The sequence below is a fragment of the Heliangelus exortis genome, chromosome 3 (assembly GCF_036169615.1).
Source record: "Heliangelus exortis chromosome 3, bHelExo1.hap1, whole genome shotgun sequence".
NCBI classification, from domain to species: Eukaryota; Metazoa; Chordata; class Aves; order Apodiformes; family Trochilidae; genus Heliangelus; species Heliangelus exortis.
Window position 1 is genome coordinate 96,088,581 of NC_092424.1, and position 20,207 is coordinate 96,108,787.

At 39.3% G+C, this 20,207-nt stretch overlaps 1 protein-coding gene across 9 annotated transcripts in view; it reads right to left on the reverse strand.

Moving 5' to 3' along the window:
• The window catches only part of PXDN (peroxidasin), a 104,050-nt gene extending 96,089 nt beyond the window's left edge, over window positions 1–7,961 (reverse strand). For 7 of the 9 annotated variants that reach the window (XR_011725404.1, XR_011725403.1, XR_011725402.1 and 4 more), the window contains exon 1: window positions 7,638–7,961. Coding sequence is in view for 4 of the 9 variants with exons in the window: in XM_071741827.1 (XP_071597928.1) it covers window positions 7,638–7,837 (200 nt within the window). In the remaining 5 variants the exon portion in view is untranslated. The remainder of the gene's footprint in view (window positions 1–7,637) is intronic. The other 2 variants (XR_011725405.1, XM_071741826.1) reach the window with 1 other exon arrangement.
• Window positions 7,962–20,207: the final 12,246 nt, after the last annotated feature.

Consider the following 20,207-nt stretch of genomic DNA (forward strand, 5'->3'; position numbering starts at 1 on the left):
TTCACACCCAAGTGTCCATTCCTTACTCTTTCCAATGAGCAAACCCATGTTTGTATTTGTTACTCAAAAAAGCCTTATTCAATGTCCCTTATTCAATGCTGCAAATTGATGTAACTCATCACTTTTAATTTTTGCCGTTGTTTGGGAAAACTGAGTAGCAGTAGAGAAACCGAAGCAATCTGTGAGCAGAATCAGAAAGACAGGATAATGTTTAAAACTGTGATTTTCAACTGTGAACCTAGACAGAAATACCAAGCAATCCACTAATTTGCATAAAAGAATCACAGAATGCTTTCACGGCTTTCTAAAACACTTCAGTGGAACAAACAAAAAAAATCTTATGCTGACCACAGTCCAAATTCCCAATGCTTGGGGAATTAGAAGACAGTCTTTTGAAAGAGCTAGAAAGCACATATCCTACACAGTCCACACCAGCATATAAAGAGACAGCCCAATTTTACATAGAGGGAGAAGGTCACCAGTAGAGTTTCATAGAGAGCTGGGTTGCATTCTGCACTGTTCAATTTATTCTAAGTGGAACAGAGAGAGCAAAGTTTTGGTCATGATATTATGTATTTTAACAAAGGAAGAAGAGCAGAAGGACCTGTCAATGGTCCACTGCTACTAAAATGCAATCATAGTACATATTAATACAAAGTGGAGAAAATCTAACTTTACAAAAGACATGGTGGGCCTAGAACTGATGAGTACTGCTTAGAGACCAGATAGATCTTACAGTACACTTGATAATTCCATGAAAACAGCAGTTCACAAAAAGGAAATATAATGTTGGTAATTATTAGGAAAGGACTAGAAAATAAAAACATTGCTTCTTTATAAAATCTCAGCCCACATACCAGATCTGTCCATCTGGGGAAAATTACTGGGGAAAGTTATAATAACCTCACTTCAAAATACAGCAGGGAAGGGAAGACACAAATCAGATTATGAGAGTTTAAGAACACCAACTTTCCAGTTAGAAGACACTTTAACTTTGAAAATAAATTAATAATAAAAAGTCATAAAATCATGGCTGGCATTTAGGTGATATAGAGGGATTGAGTATTCACTGCCTCTTCCAGCAGAAGAAATTGGAGGCATGAAGTGAAGCTAGCAAGTTGCAGGCTTCAAAATAACAGAGACAGAGAGTATGTGCAGCACTCCTAGTCACCAAGTTATCAGTGTAAGTAACAGCTAAATTAGTTGAAAAAAAACAAGAGCTTAAAAATTTGTGGAGGAGATACCCATTATTATTTACGTATAACATGGAAATTATCTTCAGCCCAAAAAATGCCTAAGCTGCACATTCTTACAGAGATGAATCACTATATGCTGCTCTATACTGTCTATTTGTTTATAAGTTACACTTCCAATAACCCTCAGAAAACAGATATTAGATCAAACGGGTCTTTGGTTTTACTCATTACAGACATCTTTCTGTAAATAAATACATATTTAGCATTTCAACACTCAAAGGTTAAGTATTTACAGGTCAAAAATGCATCTTAGTAAAAAAAAAAAGATGAAAACCAGAAATCTTATTTATTGACTGTAATGTAAGAAAATGTATAACTCTGATGACATTGTCTTAAATACACAATAATATATTTGTGGGAAATAATGGGTATGATTCTGCTCCACGTTTTCCCATTCTTCAGTGAAGAATTTGATAAGGGCCAACTTGCTTCTCAAATGACAAAAATACCTTCCCACCAGTGTATCCAGTGACTTGCAGGTCTGTTCTTGAAATGAAGACTCATTTAGGCCTTCTGCTGCATCCCTCAGAAGCTTTGCCTAATGTCTTCCAGTAAATGTGCAAAATACTCTATCAAGGTTGTGTCCCTCTGCCCCCTTCTAAGGACCAAGCAGATACCATCAGCTCTGTAAATGTCTCCTCATGCCTGGGTCCTGGCCTGTTCTATTTGCAGTACAGACAGATTGTCCCGGAATGGCTTTAGCAGGATTCACATCCTCACACACCTCAAAGCTGCTTTGCTGGAGAGATTTGGTATCCTTTGCAGCATCCATTTGATTTGTTGGTACTCAGAGAATAGGGCTCAATGGATAAGAAATACTCTCCTTTTAACAACAATTAACATACTTCAAAGTAAGTTATTTTCTGTATTGCATGTGACTCCTTAATTCAATTTTTGCAAGTAATTGCTTTTTGTTACTATAAAAACATTCTCTTAAATAAATATAAACATCTAGATACAGACTTTAAACTCCTCTTTACTGTCAACAGCAGACTAGGCAACCCACTTCTGCTGGAGAAGGTGTGAATGAATAAATTTTTAAACTGCCCAAAGAGTAGCAGCCCAATTGAGTTGTCTGAGTGGTGCTGCCTGCTGCTGGTTTGGATGTCCTAGACTATCTGAGACATCTGTTGGGAGTAAGCAGGTATGACACAGGCTCAGTGGAAAACTTTTGGACAGACAGCTGGAGGAGACAAATTATTTTCTCAAGGGAATTCAAGTGGTGCAACTCAAATTAATCAAGTCTTAGATGTTCCCTTTGTGGTGAGCCAAGTCCCACTATTGGTACTAAGGACTGTATGGTGAAATTGCTGCTCACTAGAAAGGAAGTTCAGACACCAAGCACAACTGTGGACTCCTGTTTATAGAGACATAAATATAGGTATTTTAATCTCAGACTGAATTCTGCACTTGGTCATAAACTTTCCAGAATTTCCAAAAATGCTTTCTGCCTGCTTTGTGTAACTCAAGCAAATCACCACTAGCATCTAATGCAGCTTGCTGCCCAGACAACAGTCTGTCAAAACTTCTGTCCATATTCAGTTATTCCCAGACACTTCAATTAAACCTTGAGTATTTGTTCTTTTTTGAAAACACAAATCTCTGTGTCTTAACTAAAATGTTATACCAGTCTTATCTCTCGACTGCCTCCTGTATGTAAATTGATGCTCAGCACTGAAGTGATTCAGCTTACTCACAGTCCAGATTTGAGACTACAGTCCTTTGCAATGTCAAGCTTTAATTATTTGCTGTCTTGATTTTTTAATGTACCGAATGTTTTATTAACAGTTTCAAAGTTTTGATCAAAAGCAGAGATCATATGGGAGTGGGATAGTGGTTTGCTAACTAGCAATGCATCATTTGCAAACAGTAGATCTGCTCATAGCATACATAATTCTTCTATAATAGACCAGAGACTCTGGTATCAACAAATTTCATACATATAACCCATTTCTTACCCTAAATGCCTTTCTTAAGAGGCATAATGTTATCACAAACCAACAATGAAATAAAAAATGTCATTACATTTCTGTTACCCCTATCTCTTTGGTAATTCATGTACATTCCAAAGAGATGTGTGATTTGTGTAATCCTAATGAAATCTATTAAATTATGTTAAGATTTTGAAAAGCATCATTAATGCTTTCCACTGCCATTCTGAGTACATCTCAGATTCCACAAAAATTCTCATGGAGCTAAAAAATCTACGTACTTAATACAGTTGTCTCAAAACTCATCATAGAATGAAACTACTAATATTTTACATTTTGGATATTCCCTTTGGACAATTCCCTTTGGATAGATCCTTTTTACTTTGTAGACTTACACTACAAACCAGAAATTAAAACAAATAAATAAATAAATAAGTAGCTATGCAAAGTAAACTATCCAATTCGGAGAATGTGTCACAGTAACAAGTAATACCACAACCATTGCCTTTAAGTTCAAAGTGACTGCTTGCAGAAGCTACTCACCTGGAATGACTGCAAGTAGAAAAAAGTCCTATAACTTAAAATTATACTCACATAAAAGTGTTTTATTTATAAAAGACACACAGGATAATAATTATCCATAGCAAATGTTATCATAAATGACTTATTTCAAGCCATAATTTTCCCATCAATAATTTGCATGCCAATCCTAGTGCAAATCAAGTCCACTTTCTTTTCTGAAAAAAAGAATTGACAATTTTTGACTTTTCTACTTATAACAGAACAGTAGTTTCTATTCTTGTTCACTCTGTAAGACCCAGCTGCAGTGAATTCAATTATGCTTGTATAGCTAGGAAAAATTCAGGGAGCATCCAGATGCTGCCAAGAAAAACTGTGAACAAATTTTAGGATTGGTCTGAGTATGTGTAACTAGTGCTGTACACAGGTTTGGATTTTTAAATGCTAAAGCAAGATACAAATAGTACTATGTTGCAGTGATATTCAAGGAACTACGTCAGAATTACAAGCACCATGAACTAGAAATGGCTAAAACACAGAAATCCCCTAAAAAAACCGTAAGAGGATACAATTCAGGGAACTGAGGACAGCAGCAGTACTGTACCCAGAATTTTACATTCCTCAACTGTTTAAATGGTCTAATACAAATATGTTTCAGCAATTTCCATGAATACATGAGCACTTCCAGGACTATACTTAAGGCATGAAGTGGTTTTGCAAACTGCTTTGGAGGTGGGTCTCCTTTCTTAAGGGAATTCAGCACAGGACCTGCTGACTGGAATGCTGGCCCTTGTCCTGCAGAGTTTAGGCAAAAATCTCATCTTGTGTGAAACCAGAGTCTTACACAAGGCTCCACAAGCAGTTTCAAAGCTGGCAGAACTCATCCTAAAGAAATCTAGGCTGTGGATCCCAGCCTGTGGCAGGGAAGGGGGAAGTGACAGAAAGTGAGGGAAGCAGGAGAGAGTGAGAAAATGTACAGCCAGAAGTAGCACTGGCAGAGTCAGCCACTACCAATGTTATGAACAGTTTTCAAAAGAAAGCCTAAGATTAAGAATAGACATTTTTGATATGTGAGGAAAAACATTTGACTGCACTGTTGGTCTGGGTCCCATGCTGTTTTAATCCATATAACAAATTATATGTGAAGTAAAAGCTCGGATTACAAAATGGGAGAGTTTTCTGAAACAGTGCTCAGCAAAAAAAAGAATATAACTATTTACTTATAGAAAAAGAAAATCACATGGTGGCAGGTTTTTGTTTTTTGTTTGGTTGGTTGTTTTTTAACAAAATTACTTTGTATAGTCAGTCTGTCCTAAGGCACAAATAAAACAGATAAGACTGGAATTTACCAATGCCAATAAAAATGGGCTAACCCATCAGCAACACACTTTGCAGGATTTTTTTAAATCCATGTTTTAAAGGGCAAGCAGTTCAATCAAAATTAATTCACTATTTCTAATTATCTACCTAACAACATCTCCACTTAAGAAAGTTCATTTCATATACAAGCTCCACATGAAAAACAAACTGTGAGAGTAAAACCAGAGATGAAATAACTGCTTTTCATTTTCACACTTGAAACAAAAAAAACAATCCTTAGAATCACAGAATGGATAAGGTTGGAAGGGACCTCAACTCCCCTGCATGGGCAGGGACACCTTCCCATGGATCAGGTTGCTCAAGGCCCCATCCAACTTGGCCTTGAACTCTGCCAGGGAGGAGGCAGCCACAACTTCCCTGGGAGTGATAGGCTACCTCCATGCAGCATAACACAGCTGTGTAGAACTGCAGTTTTACATAGCAGTAAAGTAAAAAATAGTGGTAAACCATGTGGTAATTCAATGAATACCTCAGACATGTAGTAATTATTCTGAAAGTACATCCTACAGCTAAAGGAAGGCAATTAATCTACAATAGGTAAGTTACTTATGTATAATTGGCACCTTCAAACCAGTGTTTACTAAACAAATTGTACCATTGCTTTTTGTCCCAGGTTCATATTGCCTGGCTGGCTTCTGGCTCATGTTCTCCACATTCACAGCCATTCGAACTATAGCAGAAGGAATACTCATGCATGTGCAGACATAGTATTATGTATTATAACAGTCCCCAATTTTTTGGTGAAAGAAGAGAAAACCCATCACCAGAAGACAAGTAAGGCCACCATTATGTTTTGAGAATGTTGGTCATCTGCAGGCCTATTTTGAGACTTAGTTTCCTTTGTCAAGCTGAAAAAAGGTTTTAACTTCTTTTTCATTATTTCTGCTGCATTTTAGATTGAACTACAGTGAAACAATAATTCAGATTTTTGATACTAGATAATTTGATATATTAGTGGGGTTAGACCAGTATAATGCTTGCATTGTTCACACATTCTCCTCTGACTCACTGCCGGATTATAAATACCCACCGTAAGGGGAGCTCCACCCTGGCTAGGTTTGATCCAATACTCTGTACTGTTGTGGGCCATTCCACATTTAAAAATGTGACTCACTACTCTAAAGATTTTATTTTTATTTTTTTTCCCCATTTCAGATGATTCAAAACTAGCTTTACACAATTTCCTGTAATCTCCAAGCAAAAGGTGTTCTGTAAATGTACTTTGTTTAAAATGTAAGAAACATTAACCACCCACTTCCTGTATTGTTCCCTAAAAGGTTTACAAGTACTGCAGGACTAATCCCATTCTGCCAAAAGGCTGCACTTCTTGCCAAAGAGGGACTCAGTTAATGTTAAATGACTGTACTCTTCACATTAAATAATACTTGGAAGCTTAAAAACACAAGGCTTTACAGATCCCTTTTTAAAATATCTGACAAAGTCACAAGCCAATTTACTACAGGAGGCCCTGCAGACAATTCCCAGGGCCAAGCTCTGCTCAGCTTCCACTGCTGCGTGTCTGTAAAGGAAGGACAGGGCCGGTGCTTAGAGCTTTCTGAGCTCAAGCAACATATAAGCGGGTCAGTGGAACAAATCTGTTCCTCACAGTAAACCTCGAAACAAAATAGCGTGGTCGAGTTCGTTTAGATCGTCTCGTTTAACTGAGGGAAATGGGGCTAGAAAGGTCATTTTCTGTATAATCATTGTGAACAAAATAGATTTTAATCTTTGTCAATACCAACACAACCCTACTCAAAGAAGTGCTGGACCCTACAGAAGAGTGGCTGGGCACTTCAACTGACACATTAGTACCCAAATTAAAAAATAGGACAGAGAACTTTAAATTCGAATGTTTTCAGTCTTTTGCAAGATCTTGAACCACGTTAATCTTAGTCCAGCCGAGGGTCCCGGCTTGCTCATACACCCCCCACCGTATCCCAGAACTGAACAGAAAGTGCTACAAGCATCCCTGTCGATCCTCCTGCCAACTGAATATGCTTTCAAGCAGGACAATAAGGAAGCAGCAATATTCTTCAAGGGATGATTAAACTGGAGTCCCAGTGTCCCCAGGTTGAACAGAATATCCACTCCCGCAAAACCCGCCCTCTCTACACACCCAGCACTGCCAAAGCCGAACAGCACCGCGCCGGGGAACCGTCACTCCCCGGTACCGCCCGCCGGGCCGAGTGGGCAACGGGGCCGGGGGCGGCGAGCCGAGCCCTGCACAGCCGATCCCCGCCGAGCCAAGCTCCGCCGAGCCGAGCCCAGAGTCGGGCCTCCCCGCCGCTGCTCACCGCCCAGCCCAGCCCAGCCCAGCCCAGCCCAACCCCGCCAGCAGCCGGGGGGCGCCGGGGAGCTCCCGGGCAGAGCCATCGCCGCGGGTCCAACCCCCTCCTCACCCGGCCGCAGACAAAGGGCTGAGGCTCCACCGGCACCCAAAGTGCCTCCCACCCCAGGTATACCCTCCTCCTCCCCTGCCCTCCCTCCGCCCCCCTCCTTGCCCGCTGGGCAGCCGCTTGCCCCGTCGACCCAGCTCTTTCCGGCTACTCACAGGATGGTGGTTTGGGGAGACACGGCAGGGACGCTCTCCAGCATCAGATGCATGCAGCGCACCGTGGTGCGGAAGCAGAGGCAGCGGCTGGGGCACCACACGCTCCCGCGCTGCGGCGGTGGGGGGGGCTGCGCGGCGGCGGGGGGTGCGAGCCCCCAGCTGCGGAGCAGCAGCAGGAGCAGGAGGCAGAGCCGCGCCATGCTGCAGGGCGCGGGGCTGGAGGAAGAGGAGAGGGGCTCCGGCAGGTCCGCGTCTCGCCCGCTCCGCTCCCCGGCCGCGGCTGCCGCTCTGGTCGGCGGCGGGGCGATCCCGTCCCCCCGCGCAGGCTGGAGGAGGGGACGGCGGTGGGCCCGCCCCGGCCGGCAGCGGGCTGGGCGGCCGCCCCGCCGCGGGGGCTCCGCGCCGCCCTGCGCACGCCCCGCCGGGCTCCGGAGTGAGGGGCTCCGCCGCCGCCCCCGCACTGCTGCTCCCCGTCCCCCGCCTACATCCCCGGGGAAGGGAGGGAGCGATGTTACCCTCTGGGACGGACCAGTGCGTGCACCCCCGGGAGAGGAGAGAAGGGAAAATGAAGGAAAGTGAGAGGGATGGAGAAGGGAAAAGACAGGGGAAGAAAAGTTAACAGAAAGGAGAGTAAAGGAGGCAGAAAGCAAAGAGAAGAAGTGAAGGAAAAAGGAGAAGGGGGGAAGAGAAACCTATGGGAAGAAGCAAGTTCAACAAACCGAGTCCCGGTTTTGCCCGGGTCTGAAAACTCACATACACAACCCTTGGACTACCCCCCTTAGTGCTGCAACTTTTAATGCTGAGCCAGGAAAATCTGTTCTATTGCCCTCAGTTACCTTCAGTTGATGTTATCAGGCAGGAGTGTGCTCTGGCAACGGAGTGCCCAAGAACCACCAGTACATAATTGTGCTTACAAGAACAATGTTGCAGCCTTAACTCAAGATCAACACTTTCTCAGAACAAATCTTGCATGAGAACACAAAACTAGATGGCCTTAGACATTTCTATCAGGGGCCTAAGTATGTTGTCTCCTGTGGTGTCACTTCCACAGTAGATAGATACCTTTTCTCCCACCACTTTATGCTTGGGCTGTTATAGGTGAAACATTGTTAAATAAATTGCCTGATGACAATAACAGTAATCATGACTAAGTATAACAACAACATATTGTTTTGCAAATGATGGGTGTCAGCACCCCCAGTTACATCTCAGAACTAAACTAAGACACTTCTGCAGGGTTGCCTGCATGAGTTTTTCTTCAAAGGACAATCAAAACTGTCGCTTAGAGCTTAACTACAGCAATTCCTACTCTGAATGTCACTGTGTAAACTTGGAAATCATTGATGGGCCCAGAATCAAAATATGCTGAGATGAGCTATTATCTGCAATTTCTTTCTGCAAAAATACTTTTACATTTTTCCTGAGTCACTATGCCAGTTTTCTCTAAAGCAAGTCATGACTGCCTATATCTTAAAAAGGAGCTTGCTAACAGAAGCATAGAAGTGTTTTTCTTGTTCTCTAAGAGCCCTGAGTTCTTTAAAACATTCCTCAACCTCCCAGTGAGCTGGAGACCTGGGGTCTGTGGGCTCAGTCTGATCCTGGAGTTAGAGTAGGGCTGATGAAATAAAATCAGTAGTGCGCTTACACAGTTTCTAGGGTACTAAGAGACTACTAGAAGATTCTCACCAGTTAGATACAATTCTAAGTTGGATACATTTCAAAATACTGTTGCAGAGCTGGGCTTAGTCTGCTAATTCAACTCACCAGTTGGTCAGAAATTTACATACACATCAGTTGTTTTACATTAGAGGATAACAGTCCGAAGTAGAGTTTACAAAAGAAGCAATTTAAGATGTGCATCACTTCAATGTCTACACAGCTAGCAGCTGCTATGTATATCACCCTCTCTGCATTTGTAATCAGTGTTGGTTGTGTGCATGGTTTAATCTGAAAATTAAATTTGCTTCCTGGTCCAGGAAAAGCTCAGGCACTTTTGACCTACAAAGTGCAAGTGTTGGCATAAGTAAGATTTTGTCCCGGAAATGCCACTCACATTAGAGCATCTTGATGGCTGTAAACCTGTCATCCTGCAGCACCCACACCAAAAGCAGCAGAACATCTGAAGCTAGATAATTAGACACAGTAATACAGAGATATCACTAAAGTAGGATATTGATAGCATTTATGAACATATGAGTTTATTTTGTGTCATTTTGGTGTTTTATAATGATTCTTTTCAAACATAAAGTACATAACCAAAACTGATAATGTTTTCCATAGGAAACTAGAATTGTTCTGAAAAGCTTTAGCATTTGGGGGCTCACTAGCTTATTGTACTATATTACATTAGAATTAGCTATGTTCTACATACATGATTCTGGGAGTGAGACTGAAAGTGCATATATATTTTCATTCCTTTTTGGCACTTTAGCCTTAACATACTATATAGTATTCTTGCCATTTACTTTAAGTTACATGTAACCTCCAGGCTCTTGGCAAATATATTATTTATGCCTCATAATTAATTTAAGTTAGACATCTTTTCATGCCTTGTGGAATCTGCTAGGGTATGAGGTAGTGTGCAATTAGCTCAGCACTAGACATTGGATCCAATATTAACGCTTCTAATTAAAATATAATGCAGATCATCTTGACATTCATTGAGGTGCTGAGACAGTGGTCAGTTTCTTCTTTGTCACTCCTCTGATTAAAGATTCAAGGCTACATTTTTTGAAGGAAAGGATTGCATCTTGTTTTCAGTCTATAAAAAGCTAGTTTGGCAGGGAAGAGAGGGGAGAAATATGGGTAGATTGAAAAGTCTTTGCAGAGGTGAATATGATCAAAAAGAGCTTTAAGGATATTTTTTTCAGAAGTAAATAGAGAGTTTCAAAAGATACTTAGAGAGTGGGCTGAAAAGGAAATCCATTTTAGGTAAAGCTACATAGGAAAGGTAATTACATTATTATGTGGTGTAAGTTGAACTAACTTTTGGGAGTCCTCAGTTTCATCACTATTCTTCACAAACTTTCTGGAATAGGAGTTTTCATCCCCAGATTATGACTAATTCTTTAAACTAAATCAAGTAGGAAACTTGGGGAAAAATATTTTTTAATTAAGTAATTGAAGACTGGTGTCTCCTGATTTTTTTATTGTTTCATTTTACAACCTCAACTCTTTTTTGTTTCGTTGTTTTGTTTTGGTTTTTATCTAACTGAAGACTTTTTTCTGTAATAAAATAGCAGGAATAAGAAGCTTGTCCTGAGCATACTTGAGCCACAAACTATTCAGGGCTACTAGAGCTGAGATCAATGAAACTTCAATGAATTCAGTAAGTGGAAAATCAGGCCCAAAGGCTTAATCTGTGTGATCTTTCATGGTACTAATAAAACCATAGTTTTTAAAGATTGGAGAGAAACTTTTGCTTTGGATTTAATTTAAGTCTTGATCTTCTGTTCCTTGCGTGGTTTTGGTGCTGAAAATCTAGACATCACTCCATAATTATACTTTTTAACAATGTTGACATTGGTTTTGGCTTTTGACACTTCTTTTGTGATTTAAAATTACAGATTTATTTTTTCTGTTAGTTATCTACATCTTATTTTCCTTTACAATGCATTTACAAAATGCATTGCAGAACAAAAACAAACCAAACAAACAAATTAACAAACAAAAAAAACCCAAAACAAAAAAAAACAAACAAAAAAACCCTAACAAAACAGAACAAAATCCAAAAACGACCAAACCAAAACAAACCAAACAACTGTGTAAAGATTTGCTTGCATACTAGCATAAATCATTGGCAGGGAAGATTTCTGAGAGATAAGACTTGCAAATGTTTTTTGATTCATCTCTCTATTCTTAGACACTTTTTATAGAAGAATTTTTCTAAAGTGTGTAGGATCATTTTGTTGACCCCACATATAAATATCCATGGGAAATTTGTCTTTTGTTTCTGATTTCTCTGACGAGTTGACCTAACAAAAAATATCTCTGCTAGAAATGACAGATCTTTCTTTCTGAGTGCTAGGGGTACTCACCTTATAGTTAGTGTAAATCTTAGTGCTAAATCTTCATTTGCTTTTAAAAGTTTCTTACTTACCTCTCAGATTTTTGTCAAATACTGCCACTTGCTGGTTTTATTCCATACCAGTAACTTAGTTTTATATTTTTTTATTTGCTGAAGTAACAAAAAAAACTTTCTTAAAGATCAAATATAGTTAACAGGTTTGGTTTAGTTTTTTGTTTGGTTGGTTGGGTTTTTTCCTAAAAATACAGATATAAGAACTATAAGCTGAAATACTCTTCAGTTTAGTTGTGGTTAACAACAGTAAAAGTGAAGAGGAGCAGGCTGTCAAACTAACTGATTAAGGACCACAAAAAAACCTTCTATTTGAAGCATTTTTATTATAGTATGCCAACACAGGGCTCTAAAGCTTCAGTACATCTGATCTTTAATTTTTTAAAGTCAGAAGCAAAACTCTGAATGGTTTTGATAACACATAATTCTGCCTTTTATTTCTGTTATATATGAATATTGAATGTCATGGGGTAGCTGTATGGCATATCAGCAAGTGTGATAAATGCAAGGTGCCAGGTAAATCAATTATTTAAATTAATGAATGCTTGTTCATAATATTTTCTCAACTACCCAGGAAAGATTATACTATAGTCAGATACGTACTTAAACTACCTCATGCTGCTTCATAGTCAGATCAGCCAGAAACAATGCAACTTCTTTTCTGACTGTAGGTATTCAAGAGTTCATGAAATCTGCTGGCCCAGCAAAGACAGAGTATTGTCTGCAAGTCAGACTCACAAATTCTTCTTTTTCTCAATTGGGAAAGTGATGTTGTTGATATTTTTAAAAGCTGCTTTGCCTTTCTCCTTTCCTGACTACAATATGAATTCACAGGGAAAACTACTCCTTTACTGGTTACATTATGCAAAAGGTTCCTTCCAGGTTCAGACAAGAGGGTATCATTCTCTGGAACATGCTAGGGTTTAATTGCCTTTTATCTTGCCGATCATCTGAACACGCATTGTTAGTTTTTTTATAACAAGAAATTCCTGGTACAATTCTATATATACTGGCAAAAAAATCCCCCAGAAAATATTATCTTCCAATATACCTCTGAGTCTTCACCTCAGCCAGGATACCTGGTGCTAGTGTTTGTGTTCAAGTATCAGCCAGTATAAATGATATTTACTAAATATTTCTGTTCTTCCAGGCAATGTGTTTTAATGTTTTTAACGTGTCCTCTCTTTCACAGAGAGAGTTTGTTGAGTGTAGATATAGGAAATGGACCTTGCTAACCCACTGACTGATATTTAGGGCAACACCCTGTAAGTTTTGTTTCTTTAGTAACTGTAAAATATGGATTTGGTAGTTAAATGTTTTTTGGTTTGGTTTTAGTTTTGTTTTTTTTAATACATATATCCCACACAACTACCATAGATAACACTGTAAGAGTAAAGTACTTATCAGCCTGTATTGGTGAGTTAAGCCAGGCATGAAAAGTAGATGATTTTATCTTTCTAGATTTTAAAAAGGTAAGTTACAAACAAACAAACAAACCGCCCAAAAAAACAAACCAAAACAAAACCAAAACCCCAAATCAAAAAAGCCATGGAAGAGTAAACCTATAACTGTAAAGGAAAATAAAAAAGTCACCAAAGAGACTTTTCCAAAGGAAAGTGTACTTGAACCAATGAGCTCCTGGTTTCCTACACAGTAGCTTTCCTTAATATCAGTAAAACGGGAAATTGGGTGTTATTAGTTTAATCCTTTGCCTACACGGAGGAAATACCTCACCCAGAAGAGATTCCAGGCTATTATTTGTACTACAGATGTGCCTGAAGGTCTCAGCCAGGATCAGATGTTTTACAGACATAAATAAACCCCAATGCCTTCTCTAAAGCCAGGCAAATGCAGTAGGACTGTACTAATTTCCCGGTACATTGGGGTCCTGTTTGCCCTGAGCCCAGGGGCTTGGCTACTGGGGTGCAGCAGCATCCTGGGAAGAGCAGAGAGGGACCCTGAGGAGAGGGAGCTGCTGTGGGGAAAGCCAAGATCCCCTGTGAGGACAAACAGCCCCACTTTGAAGCTGCCATTTCCAGCCCAGCCTCAGCCCAGTTCTTCCCCCACAACTCTGCCCAGACTTCCTGAGCCTGTAACAGACCCCAGTTCCCTCCGGATCCCAGCTCCAACCCACAGGTTAACTGCCCACCCCAGCCCAGCCTTGGCCTGTGCCTGTCCCCAGGGAGCTGCCCCATGCCTGGGGCTGAGGCTGCTCCTGGCCTGCAGCTGAGGTGGGCACTGCCTGCCAGACCCTCCCCTGCCACCCTGGGGAGCCCCTGATGCTCTCAGCCATGCAGATACCAAATACTAGGAGTGGTCCCAGAGGCAGTGTTGGACAAGCCCTGTTGAACTCATCAGAGCATGGCTAATATTTCTATTCTTAATTTTAAAGGAATGAGGGTCATCAGGATTGTCAGCAGATCAAGGGAAATTGCTTTTCTCCAGTGCTGGTGCATGTGAGGTCCCTCCTGGAAGCACATGTCCTGTTCTGTGTCCTCCAGATCAAAGGGAATGATGAGAAAGTGGAAGGATCCCAGAAGATGACCAGTAAGATGCCCAAGAGCCTCTGGTACCTGATCTATGAGCTCAGGCTGAGGGATCTGGGCTTGTTTCTTCTGGAGAAGTGGGGACAAGGTATGATCCAACAGAAACCTGTGACACCTTGATGAGACTGAAAACCCAATAAAATGAAACAATTCTTTGCAGTGACAGGTGATATAGCAACATGAAATATTTGTAAGTAATGGATTGAAAAGTTTAGGTTGGACATAGGGTAAAAATATTTTCCACCAGGATGGTAGTTTAGCACTGGCATTGGTTACCCAGAAATGCTGGGAATCCTCATCCTGAGAGATTCTCAAGATTAGACTAGAGATAGTACTGGCAATAGTCCTTGTCTGAGCAGGAGGCTGACCAAGAGGCCTCCAGACATCCTCTCCAGACAACATCTCTGTGGTTTTCTCATCAGCTGACTTGCCCTAGGTGACTATCTGAGCAAGATGCCTCCCAAGCCTAAAAGGTGACTCATTAGCAACTTTACCAGTATGACACAATCTGATACAGGAGCAGTCTCTAGTCACCATGGTTTTAGCTTCCAGTGAAATGCAACAGTTCTTTTGGAGCAAGAGTAAACATAGGCTATTGTAAGAGTAAACATAGTGTAATTGTTAAATGGAGGCCTTCTGAAAAAAACAGAAGTAATTTGATACTTTAATGGGAAATCATAAGAAAAACTAATTAATTTTTCCACATAGAATTTTGTGTTTAAAAAGAATGAAGGAGAAAGAGAGAGTTTCTCAGTCTGTTGGGTCAGATACCAAAGTACACTAAGAGGCAAGAGGGTTCAGCTGGTTTGTCTGAGATTTGGGCTATCTGCAGACCTCCCTCAACTCCTCCATGTTTCCCAAAGTCAGTAGCACTGTTACACTGGGGTGGGCTGGCTCAGTCCTGTTCTCTCCCTCCGGGTAGTTTTGATGTCCTCTAATTGCTGTCTGGGTTGCCTAATTCCTGCTTGATCTTTCTCCTTAAATCACCTTTGATGTTATGTTGTTGTTTGTTACAGGGTCTCTGGTTAAGATTAAGTCATTTTAGACAGTAAGACATCCATGGGAAGGGGAATACAGACAAATAAGTAATAACAGGAAAGCAAAACAAAATTACGTTCTTTGCTCCAAGTTGCCAACCCTGTAACAGTAGCAATTAAATAAGTGGTCTTGATATGTAACTCGGGTTATTGTCTTGTGACAAAAAATTTAATGCCTGCTGCTTATGTTCTTTTACTTTTGGCCCCTGTTTTTTTGAATGACCTAATAGAGAGCAAACCAGTCTTCCTAGATGCAAAGCTTAAGAAACAAAAGGAGGGAAAAAAAACCACTACTAAAACCTGTGGCAATAATGGTTCCTTTTGCATGCAAAGTAATGTAATATAAAATTCTCTTCACTTGCATAAACAGTGATTTTATTCTCAATGATCCTGGATGTATATCCTTCAATAATCATTCTATCCTATTCTCATCCATAAAATGGACATTTGGCTGGTTTGGTTTTGTTTGTTTCTTTTTGTGTAGCCTTCAGAAAATGAAATTACTCCCATCTAGTTTTGACTGGAAATGATGGTATCTTTAAAAAAATGGCTGAATTACACGAGTTAGGATTCTATTATTTAGCCTTGTCATATAATTTCATACTTTATTTAGTCGAAATAATTTTAGAAAATTCTCAACTTTCAGGTTTTTTTTTCTGTTGATTTTGTGGTTTTCTTTGTTTTTCTTTCATTGTCAATTCTCAGACTATGTTCCTCACTGTCTTTTTTTTTTTTTTTTTTTTTTTTTTTTTTTTTTTCATAGCAGAACAATAGCAATTAAAAAAATATGTCAGGAGGTAATAAGGGTAGGGAGGAAGGATTTTTTCCAAAGACTTATTTTTTTCTTTTATCAAAAAAATCAAATATTAAAAAAAAAAATCCCATGCAATTAAAATGTTTCATTCGAGATGTTCTGTGGTAAAGATGTACCACATTGAATATCACATATTCAATCTGAAACTTTAATCCATGTCTTTGCTTCCCACTGAAAACAATGAAACTGTAACAAAATTGCATATTATAATTTGCACAGTATTTTTGCAATTATGTTGAAGTATAACTGCACTGAAACTTAGACTGTTAAAGTTTATTAGAGAATTTTGTGGAGAAACAAACAGATAAGAAAAAAACCTTGTCCTTTTTCACAGGAATCTATTAGCAAAATGATAGTTGACTGTCATTTTAGTACTAACCCTTAAAATAAAAATTAAAAAAAACCCAACAAACAACTAATCCCAGTATAATTTGTAAGATCATCATTACCAACATATTCTTACTATTTAGTTCGTAACTTTAGTGAATTAAAAGGACTCAGTCATAAATTTTTCATTTCAGACTTTCCTTTTCGGTCTTAATATTTTCCCTGTCCTTTCCAAAGGGCAAAGTTTTTAGGTCTTAGATTTAAAAAACAAACATGATAAAGAGTTTGAGTGTTTTTCTGTTTTTGAGTCCTGGTGTTCTTTTTATTTGATTGTTTGAAATTTGTGTTATTAAAAAAAAATTGAGGAAGGTGAAACACAGTGGCACAGAAGCTGCAGGATTGCTCCTTCATGTGAACCCTGGGGCCTGGGGAGCTGGAGATGAGAGACTGATGGCAGAGAGGGTTCAGAGAGCTCCCTGGGACCCAGGGGTGTAAAGCAGGGGCTGAATCAGTGGCTCAGAAAGTCACTGGTGAGCTCAGAAGTAGGGACATGCTTGCAAGGAGCACATGGGGACATCTGTACAATCTCTTCTTTCTCTTCTAGCTGCTCTGAGCATTCCCTGCTTAAAAAATAAAGCTCCTACTTTTATTCAAAACCTGTCTTTTCGTGGTTTTTAAATCTTTTTGGTCTTCTTTAAAGAGCTTACTGTGAAGAGAACACCTAGGCAGATCCTCTTCAAAGCCAGCTCAGCTCCTTGTCACATTCACATTTTGAAGTCCTGCTCATTAAAGTCACAATATCTCTTGACTGCAGTGAGATTTTGAGGGCAGGTATATGGTATGTTTAAATCAGATTGCTTAAGTAAGTCCCAATAATAACAAGTAGCATATATATCTGTGGATTTATCTGTGGATTTTTTTTTTTTTGCAATCATCACTTATCTATGCACTATGTGCATGAGATTTCTTAGGAAATAGTGGGTGAATTCAAATTGCAGTTTGAAAAATAAGGTTTATTCAGGATTTTCAAACTGAAGCGTGTAAGGACAATAATTTTCCTGGGTGCTGAGCACCTTTGTTCAGACAGCTTCTGATCATGTATAGACAAGATGCACCATGGGATGGTTTGCATGATCCCTATCTATAGATAGGTCATGTGCAATGCTAGCAGCCTGACCTGAACCAGCACGTCTGATCCAATTAGAGGCACAACCCTTGCCATGAATATTACTATCATCTCTTGCTTATTTACCTATTTGAAAAGAAGATTCTATTTTTATGCCAGTTAGTTCAAAATGGTTTATATTAATATACAGTCATAAAAGTCATGACCACAAAATCTCAGCAGCTCAGCTGATCATACAATATATGTTTTTTAGTAATTTTATGCATATGCATATCACAACTTTCTAAATATTTTGTATCAGCTGTACTACATTAAAAACAATTGCTTAAAGAGATCCCTCCTTTCTTCCTCCTGGAATGAATTATTCTTCTGCACCTGCCTCCTGGGAGGCAAATGCAGCTTACATTATTTTTAGAAATTGTCCTCACATGTGTTCTGATAACCATGAATGGTGTAAATGAGAAAGGGTGAGATAATGGGGAGGGAAATTTGAAATATTAAAACTATTTTTTTTCCAAATAATGAATGTAACTTGTAACTAGGGAGATGAGTAAAAAAATAATTGATGCCTGACAGAAATAAGTTTGTTTTGGAGAGCCTGAATTAGTTAAATTTGGTGCTATTACTGTTGATATGCTAGTTCCCTGGGTAGAGCAGCAAAACTAGATTTTAATGAAAACTTGGTTTTGCAGTTTACTGAAAATAGTAGTGAAATGTGAGTTAAAAGCTAAAGTTCTTTCTTGATCCAAGAGGCATACCACAGAAAGGCTGTCCTGATCCATCTTTTCTTAGGAAACATGAAATCTTAGAGTTTTACCATTTTTACTCAGATTAACTCTAAAAATGTGTCTGCCATGTGTAATCAGAAGAGCTGAAAAATCTAATTTAGCAGTGAGGGTTAGATATTATTCATCTGAGAGTGAAGACTTTACTTCTGTCTAGGCTTAAACATGTCTGATGGTTAGCATTGATCTGATAAAATCTGAGTGTGGCTCACACATCTTGGGCAAAGCCTGAGGGTTCTGGGGCACGGCCAGGGCTTTTGTGAGGCAGCACACTTCACAAGTTAAGATTATGTGCCTGTACACACACTCATCTTCTGTGCTAATGTTACAAGAAAAAAATAAATATCAAGTTTCATGCATGTGGAGAATAAATCTATTTAGGAATGTCTCAGGCAAGGAAAACATGGTCCATAGAGAGAAAGATTTAAATGTGTGAAAATCTCAAAACCTGCTTTCATTTTGTTATGTCTTCTTAATGTGTTAATCCAGTAATAACTTACACACTTTTGTTCTCTCTTTATAAAAGCTATGGTCAATGAAGAATGGAGTAGAAGCAATTCCATATGTTAGGAGTGAAACTGAATAGCTCGTTCTTTATAAACCATATTAGCTACTAACAGCACACTGCTCAGATCTTACTGAACATAACACGTTTACTTATATTAATTGAAGTAACCAAACCATTTAAAAATAACCACAGCCAGCCCATGATCATCACAAAAATGGAAAAAAAAAAGCAGCCACTCATACTGTTCCCATTATAAATAATCACTGCATATAAATTGATGCCACATTTTCATGAAAAATAACCATAGAAAGGACTTGAACTAAGGTAGTTCTCTAAAGTATTTGAAGCAGTCAGTGCTGCAGTCACCCCAGCTGGGCTTTCTGCTGCAGCTCCAGGTGTCCCTGAAACTGCTGCATGGCCACAACCCTGCCTGAATCCACAGAGCTGCTGCTGAGGCACAGAAGTACAACTAGAGGAGTCAGGAACAGAAGACACCCTCATATAAAGCTTCAGGATCTGGCAAAGAAGATAACCTGGCTCAAGGAGCTGTTCTTCAGAGGCACAATAAATTTTTCTTCACATGCAAAATGAAATTTGAGTGCTTGAGCACAATTATAGGTGCCCACATATACAGGTGACATAGCACACACAGTGTTTTGGGGGTGGAGAAAGTACCTTGATCAGTAATTCCAATGGACTGGTTTGTTGCTCCTCAGACATGTGCTCAATGGGAAGTGTGCACAACCTTAATGTTTGTGTGCAGTAGGAGAAAATTTTGCTTTTTTTCGGAGAAACATTGTTTGACTTCAATGTTAAGAATTTCTTATCTTCAGATCATAAAAGCATGACACATTTGATTTAAGATTAAATTTAAGATTAAAGCTCGTCTTGTTGAAAGCCTAAATCATATAGCAAAAGGAGCCAAATTTTCAGACAGGGCAGAGCCCAGAAACTGATGCAAAGACACAGGATAAATGCAAGTGCTAGCATATGAATCTCAGAAAAATAAAAATGTCTTCTTAAGGACACCCTCCAGCACACCTGCATCCTCCAGCTCCACAGTATCATGCATGGTTTTTCTTCTTGGAACAGTTGTGATACCATAGCACCATGATTCCTATCTTTTTTCTTATTTTCTCCAGTTTATATGCCTGGATTTTTGATTTTCAGACCTATTCTGTTTTGGTTTTTTTGCTTGGTTACTTTTGTTTGGTTTTTGAGGTTTTTTTTTCTGGTCCTATGTACTTGATCTGCAGCTTTTGGTTCATCTTTTTTTTTTCCTTTCCACAGGATCTGATCTGTTATATTTTACATTAAAAATGTACTGATGTAACAGACTAAATAAAAAG